The sequence below is a fragment of the Suillus paluster genome (genome assembly GCF_016628075.1).
Source record: "Suillus paluster strain FC165 chromosome Unknown EDB91scaffold_70, whole genome shotgun sequence".
NCBI lineage: Eukaryota > Fungi > Basidiomycota > Agaricomycetes > Boletales > Suillaceae > Suillus > Suillus paluster.
The window spans coordinates 83,124-105,399 of record NW_024537630.1 but is presented as its reverse complement, the minus strand read 5'-3'; the positions used below and the strand labels follow the sequence as shown (position 1 = coordinate 105,399).

The 22,276-nt window shown below is 49.2% G+C and overlaps 6 protein-coding genes across 6 annotated transcripts; 4 read left to right on the top strand and 2 right to left on the bottom strand.

Moving 5' to 3' along the window:
• Positions 1 to 589: 589 nt before the first annotated feature.
• Positions 590 to 3,582, bottom strand: EDB91DRAFT_1252600 (uncharacterized protein; the record flags this gene model as incomplete). The annotated part of the gene is made up of 9 exons (XM_041323529.1): positions 590 to 931; positions 963 to 1,220; positions 1,334 to 1,501; positions 1,554 to 1,770; positions 1,819 to 2,174; positions 2,231 to 2,292; positions 2,338 to 2,446; positions 2,497 to 3,299; positions 3,348 to 3,582. 9 exons carry the CDS (start codon positions 3,580 to 3,582, stop codon positions 590 to 592), a joined length of 2,550 nt encoding a protein of 849 aa, XP_041173065.1.
• A 1,687-nt stretch (positions 3,583 to 5,269) lies between these two features.
• EDB91DRAFT_1085398 (uncharacterized protein) lies at positions 5,270 to 6,028 on the top strand (the record flags this gene model as incomplete). Its single annotated transcript, XM_041315890.1, has 3 exons — positions 5,270 to 5,426; positions 5,480 to 5,665; positions 5,931 to 6,028. 3 exons carry the CDS (start codon positions 5,270 to 5,272, stop codon positions 6,026 to 6,028), a joined length of 441 nt encoding a protein of 146 aa, XP_041173064.1.
• Positions 6,029 to 8,882: 2,854 nt separating this feature from the next.
• EDB91DRAFT_1252599 (uncharacterized protein) lies at positions 8,883 to 9,477 on the top strand (the record flags this gene model as incomplete). Its single annotated transcript, XM_041323528.1, has 3 exons — positions 8,883 to 9,129; positions 9,182 to 9,331; positions 9,389 to 9,477. The coding sequence occupies 3 exons, from the start codon at positions 8,883 to 8,885 to the stop codon at positions 9,475 to 9,477; spliced, it is 486 nt and encodes a 161-aa protein (XP_041173063.1).
• A 988-nt stretch (positions 9,478 to 10,465) lies between these two features.
• EDB91DRAFT_1349613 (heterokaryon incompatibility protein-domain-containing protein) lies at positions 10,466 to 13,095 on the bottom strand (the record flags this gene model as incomplete). The annotated part of the gene is made up of 4 exons (XM_041326028.1): positions 10,466 to 10,845; positions 10,920 to 12,743; positions 12,803 to 13,015; positions 13,048 to 13,095. 4 exons carry the CDS (start codon positions 13,093 to 13,095, stop codon positions 10,579 to 10,581), a joined length of 2,352 nt encoding a protein of 783 aa, XP_041173062.1. The 3' UTR covers positions 10,466 to 10,578.
• A 922-nt stretch (positions 13,096 to 14,017) lies between these two features.
• EDB91DRAFT_782962 (CHAT domain-containing protein) lies at positions 14,018 to 17,967 on the top strand. The gene is made up of 5 exons (XM_041328384.1): positions 14,018 to 14,238; positions 14,295 to 14,445; positions 14,496 to 14,635; positions 14,683 to 14,780; positions 14,832 to 17,967. The coding sequence occupies exons 1-5, from the start codon at positions 14,154 to 14,156 to the stop codon at positions 17,784 to 17,786; spliced, it is 3,429 nt and encodes a 1,142-aa protein (XP_041173061.1). The 5' UTR covers positions 14,018 to 14,153; the 3' UTR covers positions 17,787 to 17,967.
• A 2,946-nt stretch (positions 17,968 to 20,913) lies between these two features.
• On the top strand, positions 20,914 to 22,213 carry EDB91DRAFT_1059391 (uncharacterized protein; the record flags this gene model as incomplete). The annotated part of the gene is made up of 5 exons (XM_041314238.1): positions 20,914 to 21,279; positions 21,334 to 21,563; positions 21,612 to 21,974; positions 22,027 to 22,075; positions 22,124 to 22,213. The coding sequence occupies 5 exons, from the start codon at positions 20,914 to 20,916 to the stop codon at positions 22,211 to 22,213; spliced, it is 1,098 nt and encodes a 365-aa protein (XP_041173060.1).
• Between the last annotated feature and the right edge of the window lie 63 nt (positions 22,214 to 22,276).

Here is a 22,276-nt window from a genome sequence, read left to right as displayed (position 1 = left end):
GGGTGGGGCTATCTCAGGTCAACTTTAACTTCTAGCCATGGGAGGATGGGTAAGCAACGTACCGTAGTAGTGGTGCACCTGACATGCGATAATGGTAACTGCGACTTGTGGCATGCGCGAGGACACACAGCGTGGGTGGCCACATAGGCCGGGTCATCTTCATGATGTCTTATCACCGAGAATTCCCTGCTGCGATACCCGATACCTGCCCGGTTCAACGAAAGTTACGAAACAAAGCTGTTGTGCCAACTAAATACTTAAGTGGGACAGAAAAGCTCGGAAGGAGTCTGGAGTCCTTTTGATGTGCATTGTGGATGCCATGAGGATTGCATGAAGGGGGTGAGTCCAGTGTTCTGCCGGTCAGTGTACGTTCATCAAAGTTAACGTACGTTCAGCTGCGAACTTTCCCATGGATGCAAGTGAACTGAACCCGTGCAGTGCCAGATGTCCTGCTTGGATATTAGATAATCATGTCTGATTGGATGATGAAGCAGGAGTGAATGTTCAAAGTGCAGTACACGGTGCATCAACGATCGCAGAATGGATAGTACTCGACTACTACTACTAAGGTAGCACTGATTTTCTGAATCTACTCGTCAAGAACATCGTCAGCTTGAGGAAAGTCTGGATCGTCGATTCCCTCTGCATCTAAGTCAAGAAGCTCATACAATTCAAGCTCAGCGTCTAAACCTCGAATGGCGACTTTATAAAAAGATCCCAGCCATTCCTCCGCACGAGAATAGTCAAGTAAGTCATTGATAGCAATGCAGGAGAATGAACCACCAACAGCACCAATGGGGACTGAGTGCATTGATTCTGTGGCAGAAATCTCCTCCTCCTCCTGAACAGCTCGGATAAGGTCTGCGGCAACATCGCTTATCCCTTGCCTCTCGAAAGCAAGGCTGCAGTGGCTCCCATTCACTGCTTTCTCCTGATAGATCATCACCAACTGCATGAACTACTTGAGTAGGCTCTGCTTTGTCAGTGTCCTCGGTGTCACAGTACCGGTGCTGAAGCCACTTCTTGACCACGTCATTGCGTACATGCTCCTCATGAACATACATCTTGAGTTCTGCCAGAAGGGTGAGCATCTCAGTTGAGAGCCGATTGCGCCATTTCGTGAGAATCACTGCCAAACATGCTAAATAGGCATTCGCAAGAGGCGGAATTCGGGCAAATCGAGAGAAGACGTTGAGCGATAGTATGAAGTGGTCGACGTGCTGAACCGGGATGTGACAGTCCTGTCCATATATCGATTGGATCGACCGAAACACCCTGAGGACTGTTAGCAAATGTCTTCTGAACTTGAAACAATCAGTTTGATGAAGCATACCTCCTTTTCTGCACGATATAACAGTGAAAGCTTGTAGTTGTCCATGTATGCGAAGTCATGGGAGCTATTCAAATAGTCGTCCAAGTCCGTATAAAGATCGAGTGGTATATCATTAGTGTTGTAAAAACGGCGCCAAAGACGTGCAAAAAGTGTCGCAAGCCCTGCACGCTGTTGTGAGGGGTACATTCTGGAATGGAGAAACCTTATAGAAAGGATTCACAATGATGGCAGCAATAAAGACTTCCTGGTCACACTGTTCCCAGCGGCGCTCGACGCTTGCAAGAACAGCTGTACGAGCTGCCAGATCAGTGCTGTTGTCGATCTTGGAGTAGTGAAAGTGCAGAAAACCAAATGATATTGCAACGTTTTCAGGTCTTGCCTGGGCTGCTTGATGAACATTCGTCATGAGGGAAATTGGCTCCAGCAACGTTTTCCATCTACAGAGAGCATTAGTTCCGATTTTTACATTTATTTTTGAACCGTACTGTGCCAATGCATGCCAAAATGTTGCGTTTTTGATTGTCGCAATGGCTGTTTGAGTCTTTCTGCGTGAGCATGCATCTCCACCTGATATCAAATGAGCTTTGTGCTTCGTTACAAGCAATTTGAGTGCAGGACGAAGCTCAAGGAGGCAGCGATAGGCAAGATAATGAGACATCCAACGCGTCAGCACTGCCCTGAGAACTGCAAGCGTCTTTCCGATTGTCGCCATCTGTATTTTGCGGAGAATGGCGAGCACACGTGTCTTGCTGCGTAGCCACGTAATTAGTTCTTGTGCCACGTCTCCATAGATCCCGTAGTCGTCTTTGACCTTGAAAAGGTCACCAATGATGAGATTCCACTGTTGTTGTGTCATTCATAATCAGCGAGTGTGACGAATCATGAAAATCGCCATACCTGATGAGCCAAGCAATTAGGAACAACAATGTGGGGTAGCTGCTCTTGAAGCAGACACCGAGCTTTTCATGATTCACCGGACGCGTCTGTGATGCAAGCGATAACACTTGCCCCCCACTCGGACTCAATCCTGCTGATTGCATCTAACATTTGCTTGAGAAGTTCTTCAGCGGTGTGAGGGTCCATCGAAGCATCATGAACTTTAATTGTGTGCAGCTAAATAGACAATTAGTAAAATGATTGACGGTCTCCGCAGTTAGATTTACCTTTCGGCGAGCAGTCATCATAAACCCCAGGAGGTGATGGTGATTTTCACCAGTCCAACCATCACATTGCAATGTTGCATCAGCGCCTTGACATTCTTCTTTAGCGGTATCTTTGAGTATATTAAGGGCATGGGGTAGGACACGCTGCGTCAAGACTTTTGCAGAGGGAATTTTCGCTCTTGGGAGAAAACGGTCGCATAATACTTTCAATTCGTGGTTCTCAACCCACCGCAGCGGTAAACCAGCGCTTGCGGTGAGTCTTGCGAGCCCGATTTCCCAATCAGCTTGATCTGAAGTCGTCCAAGCTTGGTCGCCAAAGCCGTTAAGTTGGTTGCCCAGTGCTATGGGGGAGAGAGGCGGAAGTGAGCCAGAAGCAGAGTGGTATTGACCGGATTGGATTAGACATTGGCGCTTTGGATGGGATGGTAATGAGACTTCCAAGAGGGCAGGACTTGGACTGACCGACAGAGAGTCGCGGTAAAGGCTACTGGAAGAACTCGAGGCTGTGTCAGCCTCAGGAATTAGCAATGCGGGAAAAATCGGACGTGCAGACTGCATAGTCGATGATGTATTGAGATCTGGTGGGCTGGCGGCGAGAATGATTGGAGGTATAGCACTGAGATGTGCTGGAGTTAGGACCCGAGTGGCACCTTTTCGTGGTGAATATGATTGGTGGTATTCAAGCCGTGCTTGCGAACAGATATCCTCAGAGTGCAATGTGCAATCACACAAGTGACATAATAGTGTCATCGGCCGACTGATTAACCAGGTGCGTTGGGGATTATTCTGGCCACTGGCCCAAACTAGTACTCCAAGTTAGTAAAAGAAAGCTATAAAACAGGCTTGTGTACGAGTGCCTGCAATCGCCACTTCATCCCTCAGTGCATCTTGCTGGCCTGCGTGAACCTGCTGCTCGTCTATTGCCTGCTCATGCGTAACGCGTTGCTCATAGAGCCTTGCACACACCACCTTTGCCTTTCCGCTGACCATCGAAGCTGGGTCTTTGACAGCATAACCTGGGTGCTCCACGAAATGATCCCACCACCATCCTTGGTTTGACTTTGATCTCTTGCTGATCTTCACCATCAAGTTAGCATGTCGAAAGTGGGGAGTCCATCTTCGAGTTATAAGCCTTGAAGCGTGCCCTTGAACCGAACACACGAAAACCATGCGTTTATTTGAGTAATGATATGTGAAGCGGCACAAAGATAACGTCTAATCAAAGATTCTAGCATTGACCAGATATAGTATAGTTCATTATAGTAGGACCAGGAAACTCCTCGAAGTCGTGTTCAGATGAACATCAATAAACTTCGCCAGCTTTCCCACGAAATCCGGTCAGTGACCGTGACCTTGGTTCACTGACCGGCAGAACACTGGGTGAGTCACTCATGAGTCACTGACCTGACACTGGGCAGGTTGCACTGCTGCTAAATTTTATGTCTGACCGGAACTTTCCCTTGAAGCCGCTTCTCGAAAGAGTTCTTTTGATGTGCATTGTGGATGCCATGAGGATTACATGAAGGGGGTGAGTCACTCACGAGTCACTGACCTGACACTGGGCAGGCTGCACTGCTGCTAAATTTTACGTCTGACCAGAACTTTCCCTTGAAGCCGCTTCTGGAAACTCAACTTCGCTGGTTTCAAACTCCGATTGCTGCCAGGGGCTATATGTATGGCTCCATTCCCCACTAAATACTACCTACTCCCGTAATGCTCGTATTATGCACAGAACTGTTCACCCATTCCCTTCATTGTCGATATGCTATCCGGTCCTTTTGATTCGAGGTCAATATCTCGTCGCCTTTATAATTCTCTGTTATCCTTCGGGTCGTTGATGGGCGAGTGTCCTTCATGGGCACATGATTTCATCTGATGTCATGACAATCTGCAGAGCTCACAGAATATGGCAGGCAGTCTCAGCGTGTCTGATGGCAATGTATAATGTCTGCCTTGAGGACAATCGCTGCATCTGCGCCATGCTCAACCACTGCCAAACCCTGCAATCATCGCACACCCCTGGGCTTTTGCAGTACACAGGTTCTTGGTGCACGCACCCTCATAATACAGACCCTCGCCGACCTCGTGGGGAACACTGCATAACCAGGTGACTGCAGCCTGGAACTCTTATCACAGAATACTCTTGTTATAGTAACCGTGAAAATATACCTTGGGAATTCACACATGTCATCACCATGAGAGTACCGGCTATCGTGATGTGCTTGGACATATTGTTGTGATTGGAAGTATACAGACCAGAGCCTCCCAATGACCGCCCTCCTCCACCATAAATCCGCGGATCCAGGAAATTGTTGGGCTATGCTGACTGCATGCATAATAGGTGTGGCATGATATGTATAAGCTGCAGCATGTAAACCACACTTTAACCACGAAGACGGGAATTGTCAGCCCATGCGGGAGCTGTGGAATACAAAAGCAACTTTCTTATGGCTCTATCATTTCCAACATCTACCTCTACAATGGCGGCATTGACATACAAACCTGGTAACTCCAACTGAGTTCTATTTGCCTTTGCTGCATGGTGCTAATGCAACACCAGACTCCCCTGGTCAGGCCCACATGATGACTGATGACGCTCCCCTGCCGAGTCAAACATCGAACTCAATCAACCTCGTGAAAACACGGTTTTTGCACATCTACCTGTTTCTAACCAATTCTTTCTTCAACTCTTTCTTAACCAACTTGTTGCTATCTACAAGGGCGACCAGTGCATACGGCCCCAGTACTCCGACACATTTACCATGCTAATGCAATGCCAGAATCGCCCGGTCAGGCTCCGGTCATGGCTGACGAAACTCGCCTGCAGAGTCAAAAGCAGAACTTGAACGACCGTATGGTAGTTCTACAAAATAACAATTTGGGTGAGGGGGTGATGATCAACATCTTATCAAGTGACTGTATCGGTGCCAGTGAGTTCTTCATGTGTCTGACTTACCATTTAGACTCACCTTTTGACTTAAAGCTGTGAACAAGCTAGAACGTGTCATCTCAAGGGGTCCAACTGCTCAGCCCAGTGCCGACATAGAGCCTCCATTGGCCAGGCAGCTGACTCCGGTGGAGCATGATCATGGCAGTGTCGTGTTCAGAGGCAACACGCTTCACGAGCATGCAATGATAAACATATGCTCACACAACTGTATGGGAGCTGGTGAGTCCTTTAAATGCTTCCAAACGAAAATGAGCCTTTACAATTCTTTGCCAGTTAAGCAAACGGTTCTTCAAACTCAGACTACCTACTAGTGCAGACCCGAATTGGAGATGCCAATGTATACAAATATGTACCTTTATTTAGTGACAACTTTGGATGGACCCTTCTATCACTTTGGTTTCGGAACTTTTTGGCTGTGCCATATGTACTTTGATTTGCTGAAACTGACTCTGTTCATACAAATTATACGAGCTGTTGGATTTAGATGCCAATGGTATTGATGACCCAGAATTCCCTCAGGCAGATGAGATTTTGGATGAGTACAAGTCCTCGGTCAGGCAGGCCCTAGCCAATCAGATGTGATTATATAATGTTTCCCTTGGACTCCTGGTACCATAGCTGTTCGTATTCACCCGTAGACATAGAGATGTTCACCGACTTTTGTGAATGCTCATCGACTGGCCGAACACTGTCCAAAATACCTACCACATCCCCCCGGGACCCGCACTTAATCCACCACAAGCACCTTCATCCTGTCCCACATTCTGAAGCTTGTCACAATGCTGGAGTGGGGCACCCCCTAGCAAGGGGGTGCAGAGTCAGTGGATTTACGGAGGTTAGAGCAGCTTAGTAAGCCAGAACATACGAAAGGGAAGGTAGCAGTAGACAGAGGACTAAGATAGAACCAACTCATCCCTTGCATTCACATTGGCTGGAGCACCTGCTCCAATGCCTTTCGCTGCTCCGCGGGTCCCACAACGCCATCATAGGCGCCGGTCATTTCACCAATGCATATAAGTCAAGCGCACGGTATCCTAACTTCCATAATTCCGCGTCTGAGTAATGCACTTTCTTTGTCCACTCTATCGCCGCTCCATCACTGGGCACTCGACGACATCAGCATTGTGCGTTGATCCTCTCGTAAAGGAAGGCCACAATTGGCAAAAAGACGAATCCAATTCCGGCAAACACAAGTTCAAGTGCATCTGCAAAACAGAGGGTTGGCCGGTGCGAGCCGCGTTGAAGTGACGCTTACGCCCGAGAATAAACCGAGATGAACCTTGCGATAGATACTAGATGACAGGCTGTGATTGCACCACTGAAGTTTCCGATGCCAATATGACGCCTTCGAACACCTGCATGCAGGTTTGGAACTGCGGATGTGGTTCAGGAAGGTCGAAGCTTCACATGTGACGGTAATTAACACCTATAGAGCACAGATCTGATCAATGGACACAGTAGGTCCTACTATGAGGATCCCTATGGAACCCGGGCTGCAATCTGGACAAAAATTGACTCGACTGACCATTTCAAGGTTACCAGTCAGGACCCAAATCGGATGTTTAGTAATGGTGACCGACCGCGACTCGTGCCGGCAATCGCCATCAAATGATTCTGCCCACAGCACTACTTACTATCGGTTACGGTCTATTTGTCATGAGCCTCCATTTCGTGAGTCACACTGTTGGGCATCGAAATGTGATGGCTTGTCACATGGTGTAACGGTATGTCACGAAATTCACCGCAAAAAAGCGTGACTCACGAAATGACGGTCCATCACGAATAGATCGTAAGGGATAGTACTATCCCTTCCGGCGCAATCGGCATCCCACAAAAGTCGGCAGTCACGCCTTTTCGCAGGGTTTTGTGTGACTGCATGTGATCAATTGAAACAAAAGTGTCACATTTTCCCGCCAAAATGTGTGACCTGCCGACTTCTGTGGGGTGCCGATTGCACCAGAAGGGATAGTACTACTTGCATGCACGAGGACATACAACGTGGGTGGTCGTAAAGGCCGGATCGCCTCCGTCATGCGCATGAAGGACTTACCACCCAGAATTCCCTGCTGCAGCCAGTCCGATTCAATGAAAGTTACTAAATAGAGCTATTGCGCAGTACTTACTTAATTTCAGACGACACAACAACCTTGCAGAGGGTTATTATTGGTACTTACTTACTCAGAGAACCGAACAGCTCGTCCCTGAGGAGTCTGGGGTCCTTTTGATGTGGATGGGCCATGATGCGTGCCAATTGGCATGACGCCGCATGAAGAACTTTGAAGAACTTGAATGCACGAAGGTTGTTCGGACCGTTATATACAAGGTGTTGCGGGAAGGGCTAAATGGTAGTCTGCATTTCTTTACATGACCTTTACCGTAACCTTAATACGAAGGAACGACTATCTTCCTTCGGTTGGTCTGGCTAGAGGAGACGCTAGTAGCTGAATGGATACCTTCAATGGTATCCAAGTGAAGGGCCTCTCCGCCGCCGTCAACGCCAATTCTCCCTCACCTCTCGGTGCCACACCCGCAATGTAGAGTGCTTGGTCTTTCACTTGTAAACTTCGTGCGTACTTATTCCCACACCCCAACGCTTACAATTGGGCTCGCTATTGTCATTTTCGTTTCATCCTCACTGCGAAATTCGCGCGTTATTGTTCATTCTTACCTTCGTGTTGTCGATTTGCTGTCTCGCCTTGCAATTACGGCTTTCTTTGACAAGCTCGAGTCCACGCCTCGTTGCCTTGTTTTTCTGTGATCCTACGGGGACTCGGGGAGTCGTTAATGGGTGAGTTTCCCTCATGGGCACACGATTTCATCTGATGTCATGACAATCTGCAGAGCTCGCAGAATATGGCAGGCAGTCTCAGCGTGTCTGATGGCAATGTGTAATGTCTGCTTTGAGGACAATTGCCGCATCTGCACTGTGCTCAACCACTGCCAAACCCTGCAGATACCCGTGATCTCCGCACACACCTGCAGGCTTTTGCAGTGCACGGGTTCTTGATGCACGATGCGCTGCCTCGTAATGGAATCCATGATGCACGCACTCTCGTAATGCATACCCTCGCCAACCTCGTGGGGAACATAACCAGGCGACTGCGGCCTGGAACTTCTATCGCAGCCAATACTCTTGTTATAGTGACCGTAAAAATGCACCTCAGGGATTCTATCGTGACGCGCTTGCATATTATCGTGATTGGAGGTATGCAGACCGGAGCCTCCCGACGACCGCTTACACGGACCTGCCCCACCGTAAATCTACGGATTCAGGAAGTCGTTAGGGCCAATGCTAACTATGTGCACGCGTATCAGCTGCGGCATGTAAACCTCGCTTTGACCACGCGGATTGGTCAGTCCATACTAAAGTTCTGTGAGAGGTTAAAACGCGATTCTCTGAACACCAACTCTACCCACTATCAACTTCATCTTTGCAATGGCGAGCTTTACACATACACTTGGTACTCCAACTGAGTCTTGGTTGCCTCTACTGCGTGATGCTAATGCAACGCCTGATTCACCCGATCAGACTCCCATGATGGCTGACGACGCTCCCCTGCCGAGTCAAACGTTGAACTCAATCAACTTCATAAAAACGCAATTTTTGCACGTCTGCCTGTTCCTAATCAACTCTTTCCTCGATTCTTTCCTAATCAACTTGTTGCTATCTACAAGGGCGACCGGTGTGTACGGCCCCAGTATTCCAACACGTTTTCCATGCTAATGCAACGCCAGATTCGCCCGGTCAGGCCCCCATCATGGCTGACGAAACTCACCTGCAGAGTCAAAAGCTGAACTCCATCGACCGTATGGTAGTCCTACAGAATAACAACTTGACCGAGGGGGTGACGATCAACATCTTCTCGAATGACTGCACCGGTTCCAGTGAGTCCTTGGCATGTCCGACTTGTCATTTAGACTCACCTTTTTGACTTGAAGCAGTGAACAAGCTAGAACGCGTCATCCCAAGCGGCTCAACTACAGCCCACCGACTTAGAGCCTCCGTTGGTCAGGTAGCTGGCTCCAGTTGAGCACGATCATGGTGGTGTCGTATTCAGAGGCAACGCGTTGTACAAGCATGCGATGATGAACATAGGCTCACCCAACTGTACCTGGCGCTGGTCGTAGTGTGTCCTTTACTTCTAAATGAAAATACAAACTTTATGATTATTTGCCACTGCAGTTAAGCAAACCGCTCTACAACCTCAAACTACCCACTACCACTAGTGCAGACCCGAATTGGAGATGCCGATGTATAGAGATACCTTTGTTCAGTGGACAATGGGGACGACTTCAGACGGACCCTTCTATCACTTTGGTTTCGGAATACTTTGGCTTTGCTATACTTTTACTTGTTGATACTGGCTGTCAGTTTACGGGAATGATGATTGACCTTGATTTCATCGTTGAACCTGACCTCTGCAAGTTCATATGAAAGTCGCGAATTTTGTTCAATATTGTACAAACTCTTTGCGGTGACTGAGTCTGCATGGGCGAAACAGAATCCTTTTCAGCTGGCGAATAGCACTATTTGCTCTCAACTGACGAAGCAATTGTGCATCCCGCTCCCGCCTCCAGCAATACCCACTACATCCTCCATGATCCCCACCTACTCCACCGCAAGTACCTCCATCCCCCACATTCTGAAGGATGCGAATCCGGCTTGCTATTCTAGAACCACTTCATGGTGACTATGCTTTGCCTGCTGCCAGTTGACGACAAACTCGAGATTTATAAAAAAGGCTCAAGGCAGCGTGCTTCTATATCGATGCTGTGTGCAGCTGTGTGACAGCAGGCGTCAAAATTCGCCTTTCGCCCTCCTTCATCCCGATGCTGGATGTTGCCCTCGTGTCACGCTCTGCCCCGGGACTAGAAGGCGATAGAGGTGTAAAGTAATACCGAGATGGCATCTACTTCGCCAATGCGAGAATTCTCATTGCTTCTGCTGAGGTCGCATTAGTCAACGCCTGCCAAAGGTCTCACTGTCGCTCGCATCGTTCTCGATTTCCGCACATATTTGTTTGCGCACGGACAGTAGCAATCTCCCTAATCTCATTTGTACCGACCGCTTGGAAGGTCTCTGCTATACAAAATAAATGTCTTTTTTCAACGAAACCGAGATAACGTGACTATCATCGAAGAAACACCACCTTCTCCTGCGCACTCGAAGCAATCCAAGCAGACTCGTGAATGATACCCAACCCAACGCGCTCCATCAAGCCCTCATTCTCACTCACCGCCATCACATACAACATGCATCCATAGTAGAACTTTCCAAGACTTTCTTCGTCGTATACGCCAGGGGCCGCATTGGTACCGGAAAGAACGATGAACTCGAGGAGAAGGCTGACGGGGGAGAGTCTAACGGCAGAATGACACTGCCAATCCAAGTCGAAGAGCTGGAGAGGATATCGAACAGACCGTGGTAGAAACGTTCACTTGATTGTTCGTCTTCTCCACCACCTCGCCGTACGATACTAAAGTGGCTGGAAGTCGTGCGGAAAATGAGGGTACCTGGCTCCAGCGGCCGATGACTGTCCAGCGTTAGCTGTGATGCGTCCAAGATCCCTTTCGGAGAAGAATACAGGTTCACTGCCTGTGGCCTGGAACGTACAAAGGCCCGGTGAACGCGACGAACGTCGAGTTGAACTGTATCACCACTATGGTCCACGATGTACCAAGGATCGATAACTGTTTCCGTCACGCTCGGTTGGTTAGAATGACTATTGAATCGTGCATACGGAACTTCCCCCGGGTAGCGAACAGCGCCAAGCCACCCGGCCCACGCCCAAGAAGGCCAAGGTGAATTGCCTTCACCAGGAATCAAACGACGAGCGCGAGGTGTATATGGATCGTGTTGCCAGACAAGCGCATACTCCAGATCCGTCAACGCCATTCCAAAGTTAAAAGCCCTAGCGGGGTCACCCCCACCAAGCTCAAAACCTTTTGTCAAGGCATTCGTCATTGCAGTGATAGCATCGACAATGTCCGAATCCACAGTGAGGTTTCGCTGTGTATACAGTCCAATGGCAGACATGTAACTCTCGATGTACTGATCCAGGAGCCCCTGCATGGGTTTTCGGAGATAAGTGAAGTTTCCTGCACCTTTATACCGCAAAGGTTGGCTAGACGACGCGAGGCGCTTGCTTTCAGCGACGACGTCTTCGCAGAAGATATCTAGTCTGCACTCAAAGTAGACTTGTTGCCCCGTGAAGTATATTCTTCGGCGGGAGAGCATAAGCTCTTGATAAGTCCAACCACGCGTGTTCCACGCGGATAGAGTGAGCGCCCCGATGGGTGGTGGCAAAGGCACGGCGAGATGAAGTCCTTGAATGACCTCGATGTGCTGCTGTGGTGTTCTGGTTCGTGAACGAAGTCCTGGGAGAGGGTCCCGAGCGGACGTGCCGCCAGCAGCGAATATCGTAAAATAAGACCCGCCATAGATCAAATCCATAGCGTTTATCTGATAGATCTTGTCCTCCATATCATCTTGAATGATGCATAGAGTGTCGATCCATAGGTAACGTTCGCCGAGTTGTCGAACGAGTTGAATAGAATCCGTGATGGTTTCGGGGAAGTGTCCCGTGTTCAACCCGCCAGGTGTAGAGCGCTCTGCTATATTATCCTTCGTCGTCCAATACTCTGCGCCGATGCCTCCCCACATGTAGCTGAGGGCAACATAACGACACGCAGGAGGAGCAGGAACCACGGCCATCGACACCACATCCACCATTTTCATAAATCCCGGCAAGCTCCTCCCGTCGCCCATCCACCAGACACTTTCACATATATCTCCATGTCCCTCTTCGCACAGCCCAAGCCACCTCTTCACCAACCCAACATCCACAGTATCATTCACTCTACGACCATGAAGATCGATCGGTCTTCCCAACTTGAAAGCGTCTTCTTCCAAGAGCTGGATTTCTAGCACGAGCTCACACTGCGCCGCGATGATAGCTGGATATATCTCCCTAGGACGATGGGGAGCGTGAATGCTGAGGCGGTGGCAGAGTTTTTTGAGTTCGGGTGTAGGCTCTCGAAGACATCCACAATCCAATGAGAACAGCCCACATTCAATGATTGAGAGATCGAGGTGAGGAAACTTGTCCAATAACCATGTTCGATGGACGACTGAGGATATGAGCCGACAAAATCCGCATTGGCCTTTTTTTGTCAAGATGGATGAGAGTGAGCCGAGCGGGATTGATTTGTCCTGTGGGATGTCGTCAAGGAGAATTTGGTGGAAATTCAGTTGTGCGCAAACGGAACAGAGAGGTGCGTCGGGAGTATGGTCCCTCTATTTACCGACTTCTATGAGTCTGATGCGCTGGTAAAGGACGGGATTGAGCTGCTCACCTGAAGATCAGCTCGTGTTTGATCTTCCTGTAGGAGGGGATCGGATTCGGCGGTCCCATCAGATGTGAAGTTTGTTTTGGGTTTGCGCACTAACAGCCAGAGAACCAGAATACCAAGAGCGCCTCCTCCAATACCTCCAGCGAGGGCCAAACTACGTGCGGATACCAGACTGAGAGTCTCGAGACGGCTTTTCAAGAGTGAACTTTGGGTGTACTGTAAGGTTTGCGTTGGTCAATAATGCGCACCTGGCTGAGTTGCACCTCCAAAGCAATGGTGCATAACCACAAGATCATTGGATCATCACCGGTAAGCGATAAAGGCTGTGAACAATGTTCATATGCCGTTAGCCAAACGTTAGCGCCTTACAAGGCAGTACACCGCCATACAGCAACAATGCACCATCACCGACAGATAAGTAAAAGCCGAGTCCCATCCAATAACTCCCTACTAGACTGGTGCACGCTCTCCAAGTCGTAACAGTAGTGTGATTGTTCAAACGTTCATATTGATATCATCGTTCACTCTATTAGCACGACACCTGTGAGCGGTCCGCCGGGACTAGCGGACCTTCAACTTCTGATTATGATACACCTGCTTACAGTTACATGTTCCTTGCTTTCGATCTTGTCTGTTCTATTGCAACCTGTAACCTATTCGTTTTCCGTTTGCGCAACCCTCGTCAGCGTTCGTCCAATGGACTTAGGGTGTTGTTGACATTGTCATTCGTATGCTCAAAGTCTAGCCTTGGTGCCCATTCTGACTCTTCCTTCAAGTTATACATTCATGCTCACACTTTCTTTGTCACTGGTTGCACTGTACACTGCATTAATCAGGCTATCTTATCTCGTACGGTGCGAGCTGTCATACTGTCGCAAACTGTCGCCTTTTTCCACATCTTTCTCGGTTATCCTCCCCCAATGCCCATGACATCAGCTCAATCGTATTCGTATAGAATCAACGCCCTTTCTCTGCACTGGATGTCGCTCTCACTACTTGGTTTGTATTGTTTGCACTATGAAACACTATGAATACATTGAACCCTACATTTTACCTTCTAGTGTGCTACTACTATGAGTGATGAAAGCCAAGAACCACCTCGATAAGAGCAGGTCAATAGGGCGCTCTCAGATTCGCATGACCGCTCCAGCCTCACTAGCAGTTTATATCATATTTTGGCCTTAGCGCTCGTACAATGAAGTCTAGCGTCTATCGTCCCTACCAGCCATCGACTGCATGGAAATACACGTGCAACGTGCCCTGCACCCTCCCATCACCCATTTCTCCTCTACCTCTCACCAGCTGCTTCATCCCGCTCCATATCCCTACTCCTTCTCCCACTACTTAATCTTCGATGCGGGTGCACCGTGTCACTCGTCGTTTGCTTCATCGTACCAGTATGCTTGGTAGCCCGAAAGGTCAATATATCAGGCTTCAAGGTGGGCCATTCCATACGACGTCCCTATTGGTTTCACGTTTTTCATGTTCTACCCAGTCATTCACGGAAAGAATTTCAGAGTACCCTCCCGCCGCATACCTGCAGGCATTTATGTGTCCATCAAACTCGACTCGAGGAGATGCTGGACGTCGCTCGCCCCAGGCCTATTTTCCGACAACTCTGTAGCGTGGGGTGATACCGTGACCATGTAAAGACGAAGACTTGCGGGGTGATTCCATACTTATTGTGTGTTTGCAGATCAGCAGATGTGTCACCTAGACTGTTATTAGAGGTCAGAGCATCCTTTGAGTTCGGGCGGATGTTGGGGCATGGGGAACTCGTTGGAAAGCTTGAAATGCCGTGGAAGGAGCTGCTCGATCATGGAGACGAACCGTTCGGTAAGTGAACTACTTCACATTCATCTATATCTCCTCATTAGTCATAGATCTGTCTTTCCCACCCATCCGAGGTGTCTGTCCTTCACTCACGCTGAAGGCCGCTTCTGCCCATGCTTGCGGAAACGACCGTGGTGGACTGTTTGATGTAAGTGACGCTAGCCCCCGTGATTTCGGTATCTGCTGACACGAACTGTAGTCCATTGTAGAATGCGACATTATTTGGCACACGGATGTAGGCCACGCGCTGCTCGCTGATTACGTGACCAGCAAGAGTGTCTGTCACCTGAACGATGCTGTGGAGGATTTCCAGTTGGTTCTGGACCAGAGTTCGGTTGGCCATCCTGACCGCGCAGCCGCTCTCACTAACCTCGCGTGGGCACGCCTTCAAGGTTATATTCGCAAGGATCTTCAAGATATTGACTCTACTGCCTCTTTATTCCACGACGCCCTTGAATTGCGTCCGCAAGGCCACCCCGATCGTCCCTTGTCTCTCTATCATCTCACCGAGGCGCTGAGATGGCGCCACAAAAATCAACATACTCCCGCCGATATCCGTGAATCTGCCCGACTCTACCATGAGCTACTACCTCTCTGCCCCGAGGGCACCTATCTTCGCAGCATGGCGGCTGGGGAAAATGGTGTTGATTATGTAGTCGAGGCCTGCAACAATCTTCCAAGGGACTCATCCAACGAGGGTATCCAACTTCGACGAATCGTGCTCGAGCTCTGTCCTCTGGGTCATCGACACCATCCAAGAACCCTTGAAGAGCTGTCCGGAGCCCTTGAGGAGTTGTCAGGAGCCCTCAGAGCACGTTTTCTACAATGCGGCAGCATTGATGATCTAGAAGAGACCATACAACTTTGTCGTGAAGTTGTTTCTCTGTACCCCGAGGGATATCCTCGTCGCGGAACCTACTTGATTAATTTGGGGTTCTCACTCGAATCCCGTTTCAATCACCAAGGCAAATATCGTGACCTCAAGGAGGCCATCTATCTATACGAAGAGGCGCTGCGCTTGCATCCTGTGGGGCATAAATTTCGTGGCAGATCATTGGGCGCGCTAGGGTGCGCCCTCCGCGTCCGTTTCCAACAAAGTGGTAACATTGATGACATCAACGAAGCTATCAGCCTCTTTCGCGAGGCACTGACATTGTGCCCACATGGGCATCCAAGGCGTGACACCACGCTTGCCAACCTTGCTTCTGTGCTCAAAACCAGATATATAAAATTGCATGCCAGCGAGGATCTCAACGAGGCCATTGATTCGTGCCGTGAATCACTTCGGTTAAAGCAACATGATCATCCAGAGCGCCATAAAACTCTTTCCAAGTTGAGCTCAGCACTCTGCTTTCGTTTCACGGAAACTTGGAATAATGAAGATGTCGAGGAGGCCATTGATCTCTGTCAGCAATCATTGGCGGCTTTACCTCCACTGCGCCCGCACAGATTTTTCAGCTACGCAGCACTACAGACGGCATATCTATCTCGTTTCAGGGCACAATCCAACCCTACTGATTTGTCGCTCGTAATGGAGAACTTCAGACTGGCATCAAGACACCCCACTCAAGGCTTCCTAAATCGCATTAAGAAGGCTATTGACTGGGCTCGCCAAGCAGAAGTCTATGAGCATGAATCTGGCCTTGAAGCATACCAAATATGCTTGGATCTCTTCGACAACCATGTGGTGACGCGATCTTCAATTATCTCACGGCGGGATGCTGCTACCGCTTTTCGTGATGCACAATCACTTCCAGTAGATGCAGCATCGTGTGCTATTCGTCGTAATGATCTGCAACGAGCCGTTGAACTTGTGGAGCAAGGTCGCGGTCAACAATGGTCCCTGGCCTCTCGACTCAGGACTCCGTTGGAAGACCTCGAGACCGCAAGTCTATCACTAGCTCATAAATTCTCGGCGCTCAGCAAGCGCCTTTCTGATGTTCAGGGTGCCACATGCAGCACAGACCGAGCCGCTGCTGACCAAGCAGCGATAGAGTACAGGAGACTTATGGAGCAGTGGGAAGCTGCAGTGGCCGAAATCCGCAATATTCAAGGTTTCTCGCGATTCATGCTCCCACCATCATACGAGGACTTGCAAGTGGCAGCAATTCATGGCCCAGTAATCATCCTCGTTGCGAGTAAATACTCATGCAACGCCCTCATTGTCCCAACTGCAGGGCAGCCCCACTATGTTCCCTTCCCATCTCTTACTCTCGCGCATCTCGAGATGCTCAAGAACCGCTTTTCCAGTGAGATACGGCTGGCAGCTCGTATGGGCCCAATGGACCCGCGGAAGGATTTGCGCGTATTGTTGCGGCAAGTATGGGAGGAGATCATGCTACCCATTGTTGATGTCCTCCAGCATGTCCTGAAATTGCAACGCCGGACTCGAATCTGGCTGTGTCCAACTGCCGCTTTTACTTCCATTCCTCTCCATGCAGCTCACCCCTTTCGAACGAAGGAATCATGCCTGGAGGATCTCTACATCTGCTCTTACACGCCGACACTTTCAGCTCTGATCAGATCCCGACAGACCATGAAGACACGTGTCACCCCATCCTTTGCGGCGATCGCGCAGAGTCAATCAGGTGCTGGGCAAGGCACATTGCTCGCCGCTGTCAACAGTGAGCTCGAGCTCGTCCATAAACTCATTCCTCCCACCGTCAAGTTTACCACTCTTTCTGGAGACAGCGCTACACGGGCAGGTGCACTCGATGCCTTGCAATGCAACACCTGGGTGCACCTCGCTTGTCATGGCAAGCAGGACCGTGAGCAGCCTTATAATTCACGTTTCGCCATGAGAGACGAACCTCTCACGCTGCTTGATATTATGGAGAACGATACTCCGCAAGCCGAATTCGCATTTTTATCAGCATGTCATACCGCCGTTGGTGATGAGGAGACGCCAGACGAGGTCATCCACCTTGCAGCTGGTATGCAGTTCTCAGGGTTCAAGAGTGTCATCGGCACTCTTTGGGCGGTCGATGACGCTGTCGTGAAGCACGTTGTTGAAGCTTTTTACGAGAATCTGTTCAAGAAGGAGGGTGTCGTTGACTGTACGAGGGCAGCCTCGTCACCCAACTTTGCTACGGACGCCGTGAAGACAAAAATACCGCTCGAGCAAAAAATTGTTTTCATCCATATCGGTGTGTAGTTCCATAACACATTTCTTTCATCTGGTACAGTTTTGCAAGTTGTTGATCTTACGTTCTCGTTCACTTGCTTTGTACTTCAATTTGTTGCCCTTTTACTTATGTGCTTCAATTATCTTAATTTCTCATTCTCTCTGATGTTGTTGTCTACTCTAGAGTCTTCAGGTATTTGCAGCATCGTCGATTTGTCTTCTGCTTGAGTACTACTACCCGTCGGACCTTCTAACCATTCTTTTGCACCTCAATGCAACCTCAACAGCTTACAGAGGCTTAACTATCGATCAGCAATGCCAGTGTAACAACGTTAAGGGAATTAGAAGTGTACTGACTCATCCAACGCATGCACGCGCAAATAGCAGTGCAATGATCAAAGCCGGTAGCTTCGTCAATCCCAAGCCTCGGGCGCGTCAGTGCTTCCATGCGCTCCAACGCTAGTACTAATATGTAAACAACGCGTACCACAAGGATTTTATCTTTCATAGTGAGGCTCTCGTTAATACCAATTACTCGTACTACTTGTGCCAATGCACCAGGGCGCGGAAGGCCTTGGGGTGATCCAATCTCCCGGTACCTCCTCAAGCCTCCACCTCCCGTTGCCGAACTCGTGATTTTCACCTGCAACGGGCGCTTTCACTAACGCCTATCATTGTCAGGCTCTCTGGCACAACTCGTGGTTGTTGCGCGTGCAGCAATTGACGCTGGATCTGGAGAAGGGTAGCTAGTACATCATTCCGGACGTACCACAGGTGGTAAGTGCCAGCATGAACCCAAAGCGCAGCTTGGTGACGCGATAACGGTGAGGTGCTCAGTGGCAGCCGCGCATGCAGACCTTCTCCTTTCACAAACAAGATCGTCGTCCTCGATCATGATGCAACTCAACTTGCCCCAGAAGTCTTGTCGAAATGAAGAAACGTTCCGAATATAATTGGCATTGATGTCGAAGGTGACCTTGATCTGAAGAACACCATGCAGAACAGAAGGTTTATTAGATACTTGGCAAGAATTTGCCAGGTCAAAGGTCGTCCTCTGTTCCCTTCGTACGTGGATGCTGACCCTCATACGTCTGAGTACATCGAGAAAAATTAAAATAGACTTTTTGGTGGGAATGATGAGGGTAGTCTTGATACACGTAGTACTATCCCTTCCGGTGCAATCGGCATCCCCACAGAAGTCGGCAGTCACCAGGGTTTCGTGTGACGGAATGTGACTCAGGCTGACGGTGACCAATTGTAACGAAAATATCACCTTGGAGTAGGGGATCCTAGGGCAGAGGTAGAACATGAGGCACACCATGGGCGATTCCGAAGGCTTAGTCAGTCAAGACGAGCATAGAGAGCACAACATGAGTAGTACGAACAACCATATAGCAGAGTCCATCACCGAGACACATAGTACCGCTCCAACGTTTTCGCGCTAAAATGTGTGACCTGCCGACTTCTGTGGGGTGCCGATTGTACCGGAAGGGATAGTATATATTTACACTCGAAGGGGCTGCTTCAGATGATGTTCAGTTTCAGACCTGTAACGTCTCATCTGGAAGATTCTGAGGCGCGGCCAAAACGGATACTCCTGCGTTCGACTGGGGACAGAGCGCTACTCCGAACATATGTTGAAAATACATTTCAGCTGCATGCAGACGGGTAATGAAGGACACACACCTTCTAACCTAGCCTTGATGTGCAGCTGGCAACACTTCGAACAGAAACGTCCAGCCTGGATCCGAGTGGGCTATATATTAGTGGGACTCCAGAGGTGGCACTGGTACGAGTATATTCATACCGAGTATATTTTTGAGGTGAACTAAATTCAGACAAAACCAGGGTGAATTTGTTATCACTACATAGGCCTGCTTACCAGCCGCTACCTTCGTTTCAGGCTGCATGCTATTTGGTCAACACATTGCTTATAGTCTTTGGTGTGTAAAAATAATTCTTCAATACGAAGTAATGACTATCTTCCTTCGATGGGTCTGACTACGGGAGACTAAGAATTTCGGGTTCACCAGCCGCGAAAAAAGATTTCGTCGTCTTGAACAAGCAATGCCATTCTCCGACGTCCCAGGATCTCCGCATTCTGCCAGTGCTTTGACCTCCCGCCACCCGCTCGTAGAGATTCAACACGTATCCCCACTGTATGTTTTGACTCTCGAGTCTACCCCGCCGAGTCCGAAAATAACGGAGCTGTCGAAATCTGTCAGCCTATCCGTATCAGAATCGTTTTCATTAAACTTTATCTGGCCACATTATTTGTCCATCGTCATTCCCATCGATCAGCCAATTCTGTATTCCACCACGCTTCCTTGAACATCGTGGGCTCGTAGCAGACTTTCCCATGGTTACAACCCCATTCAGGGGCCTTGCGGCTGGCCCCTTGCAAACAGGCAGTGTAGACCTGACTTTGTCTGGCCTAGTGGGGGTTTGACCCGAGAGCGTGAGGCGCCTGAGGCGCGGCCCACACATCGCTAGACCGGATTGATACAAACTGATTGGCAGTGCAACGGGCGGTACTATTTCTCACTTGCCTCCAAGATGGTAGCTGGATGGAATTAAGTTACCGATAGGGCTTTTATATGGACAGCGAGAACTACAGCTAATAGCCTTGCCGTCCCCTCCCTGTCTACCACTATGTCTCTCACAGCAGAAGAGAAACCATGGACCCTCCATGCTGGACTCTATACGAGGTCTTTTACATATTTTTCACGGTTTCCGCCACTTGACTTTAGTCTTTACAGGCCTCTGTATGGGTCAGAGTTGTTGCACCATGATTTGTCTGAACTGACGGATGGGTAAGCAAGCGCAAACGCACGACTTGGGAACAACCCGCCTGACATCGTAAAGCTCAAATGAATTTTCCATGGGGGTGTCTTTTACATGCATCATCCCTCAGTCCCAGCTAGTATCTTCTATCCACAACGCGTTATGTTTCATGAGGTACTTTCAATGCAGTTACTTTTGACAGTACTGATGATTAGATCCTAGATTTTCTTCCCCGCTTCTGGCAGCGACCGTTGATAAACACGGTCCAGATCCAACCGTTCCTATGGCAAAGTCATGGTTGTATGAACCCATTTTCACTCTTGAAGATGCAAAGAAATGGGCGGAAGCAAGCCTCACGGTGCACAGAACAACAATGTCAGACGACGATTTTGTCTTTTCCATAAATCAGGTCCGGCTGCCTTACACAAATGGCGATGAGCTTATCATCAAGCAACATTTCGGTTGCCACCTTGTTCTACGCCCCAGTGGGTTGCACTCGATTTTTTTCCACACTGCTCATTGTCTCGCGGACGCCTTCGTCATATACAATGCTCTCTATCGTATTTTTGACTTCATTACTAACGACACTCATCCGTCCCTTGACTCCCTTGATTGGGGGCAAGAGTGGAGAAACCTTCCTGTCGGTCCTATCACTGCTACTGGAGGGCCAAGGGATGGTTGGGAGGCTGGAGTAGAGGCCTTACATACTGCGGCACGCCAGGCGATGGAACATCAACAGGTGAATGGCTCTCGCTGTCTCCCATCCCCAACACAAGTACTCACGCCCATAAAGCACTCGAAATGTCTGATACCACAACGAGATCAAGTTCTTGTGCGAGGGGCATCTGCGCGCCATCGAATATTGGATGCAAAAACGTTCAAGGAAATTCTCGATGCACTGGCGTTGACAGACTTCACTGTCACCCAGCTTTTTGAAGCAGCTCAGGTACTTACTGTTCTGAGGGCCCATCACTCGGAACTTCTTCGTGAAGACAGGGCAAACGTTCTATTGGACTTCACCATGTAAGTAGACTCGACGCTGTGGTCACGCAAAATTGATGAGGTCATCAGTATAGCGTACCAACGATTTCTAGTTCCACCCCACGACGCACGTTCGCATCATGTCTCATTCTTGTGCGCTTTCCCCATGGTTGTCTATGCGAGCGACGTGCCTTGGGAGGCAAGTCCAAAAGCACAATTACTTGCGGTCATGACGAAGATCAGGGAGCAATACTCAATCCGGCTGTCCAACAAGCATCTTCCTCACATCGGATCCGATCAATATTTCCAAGACAATCCAAATGCACTCGCAATCACCAACCTCAAAAAGGTCGAGGATAGCCTCCCTCTCAATTGGCCCATAGGAGCTCAGAACCCAATGGTGCAAATTTCGGACATGAGGCTCGGGGGCAGATTGACAGATTTTTATCGTCCGTGCGTTGACCCATTTGTTTTATAAGCGTATCCCGTTCACCGTGCCCTGCAGAATGACGCACATATGGACCTTGCGCTCTGAATTGCACATTCATCTACAAGTGAGTCAATTCGCGGGATTGGCATGCAACTGACCGGACGATTGGCAGTTCTGCGACGTGTACGATAAATCGTACATGGAAGAATTTTTGGATAGCACGACTGCCATTGCCCTCTGGATCATTGACCGGGACGCATAGTCAAGTGTCGGCGGTGAGATTAGCTCTCATATTCAACCAAGGCGCGAAAGCATTTTGAGTTTG

What these genes read in the sequence shown, in the direction of transcription:
- EDB91DRAFT_782962 (XM_041328384.1), top strand. Translation starts at nt 14,154, where the DNA reads ATGCGGGTGCACCGTGTCACTCGTCGTTTGCTTCATCGTACCAGTATG. An exon ending in TCAATATATCAGGCTTCAAG is followed by an intron (nt 14,239 to 14,294) that starts GTGGGCCATTCC and finishes TGTTCTACCCAG; the next exon opens with TCATTCACGGAAAGAATTTC. An exon ending in ACCGTGGTGGACTGTTTGAT is followed by an intron (nt 14,781 to 14,831) that starts GTAAGTGACGCT and finishes CACGAACTGTAG; the next exon opens with TCCATTGTAGAATGCGACAT.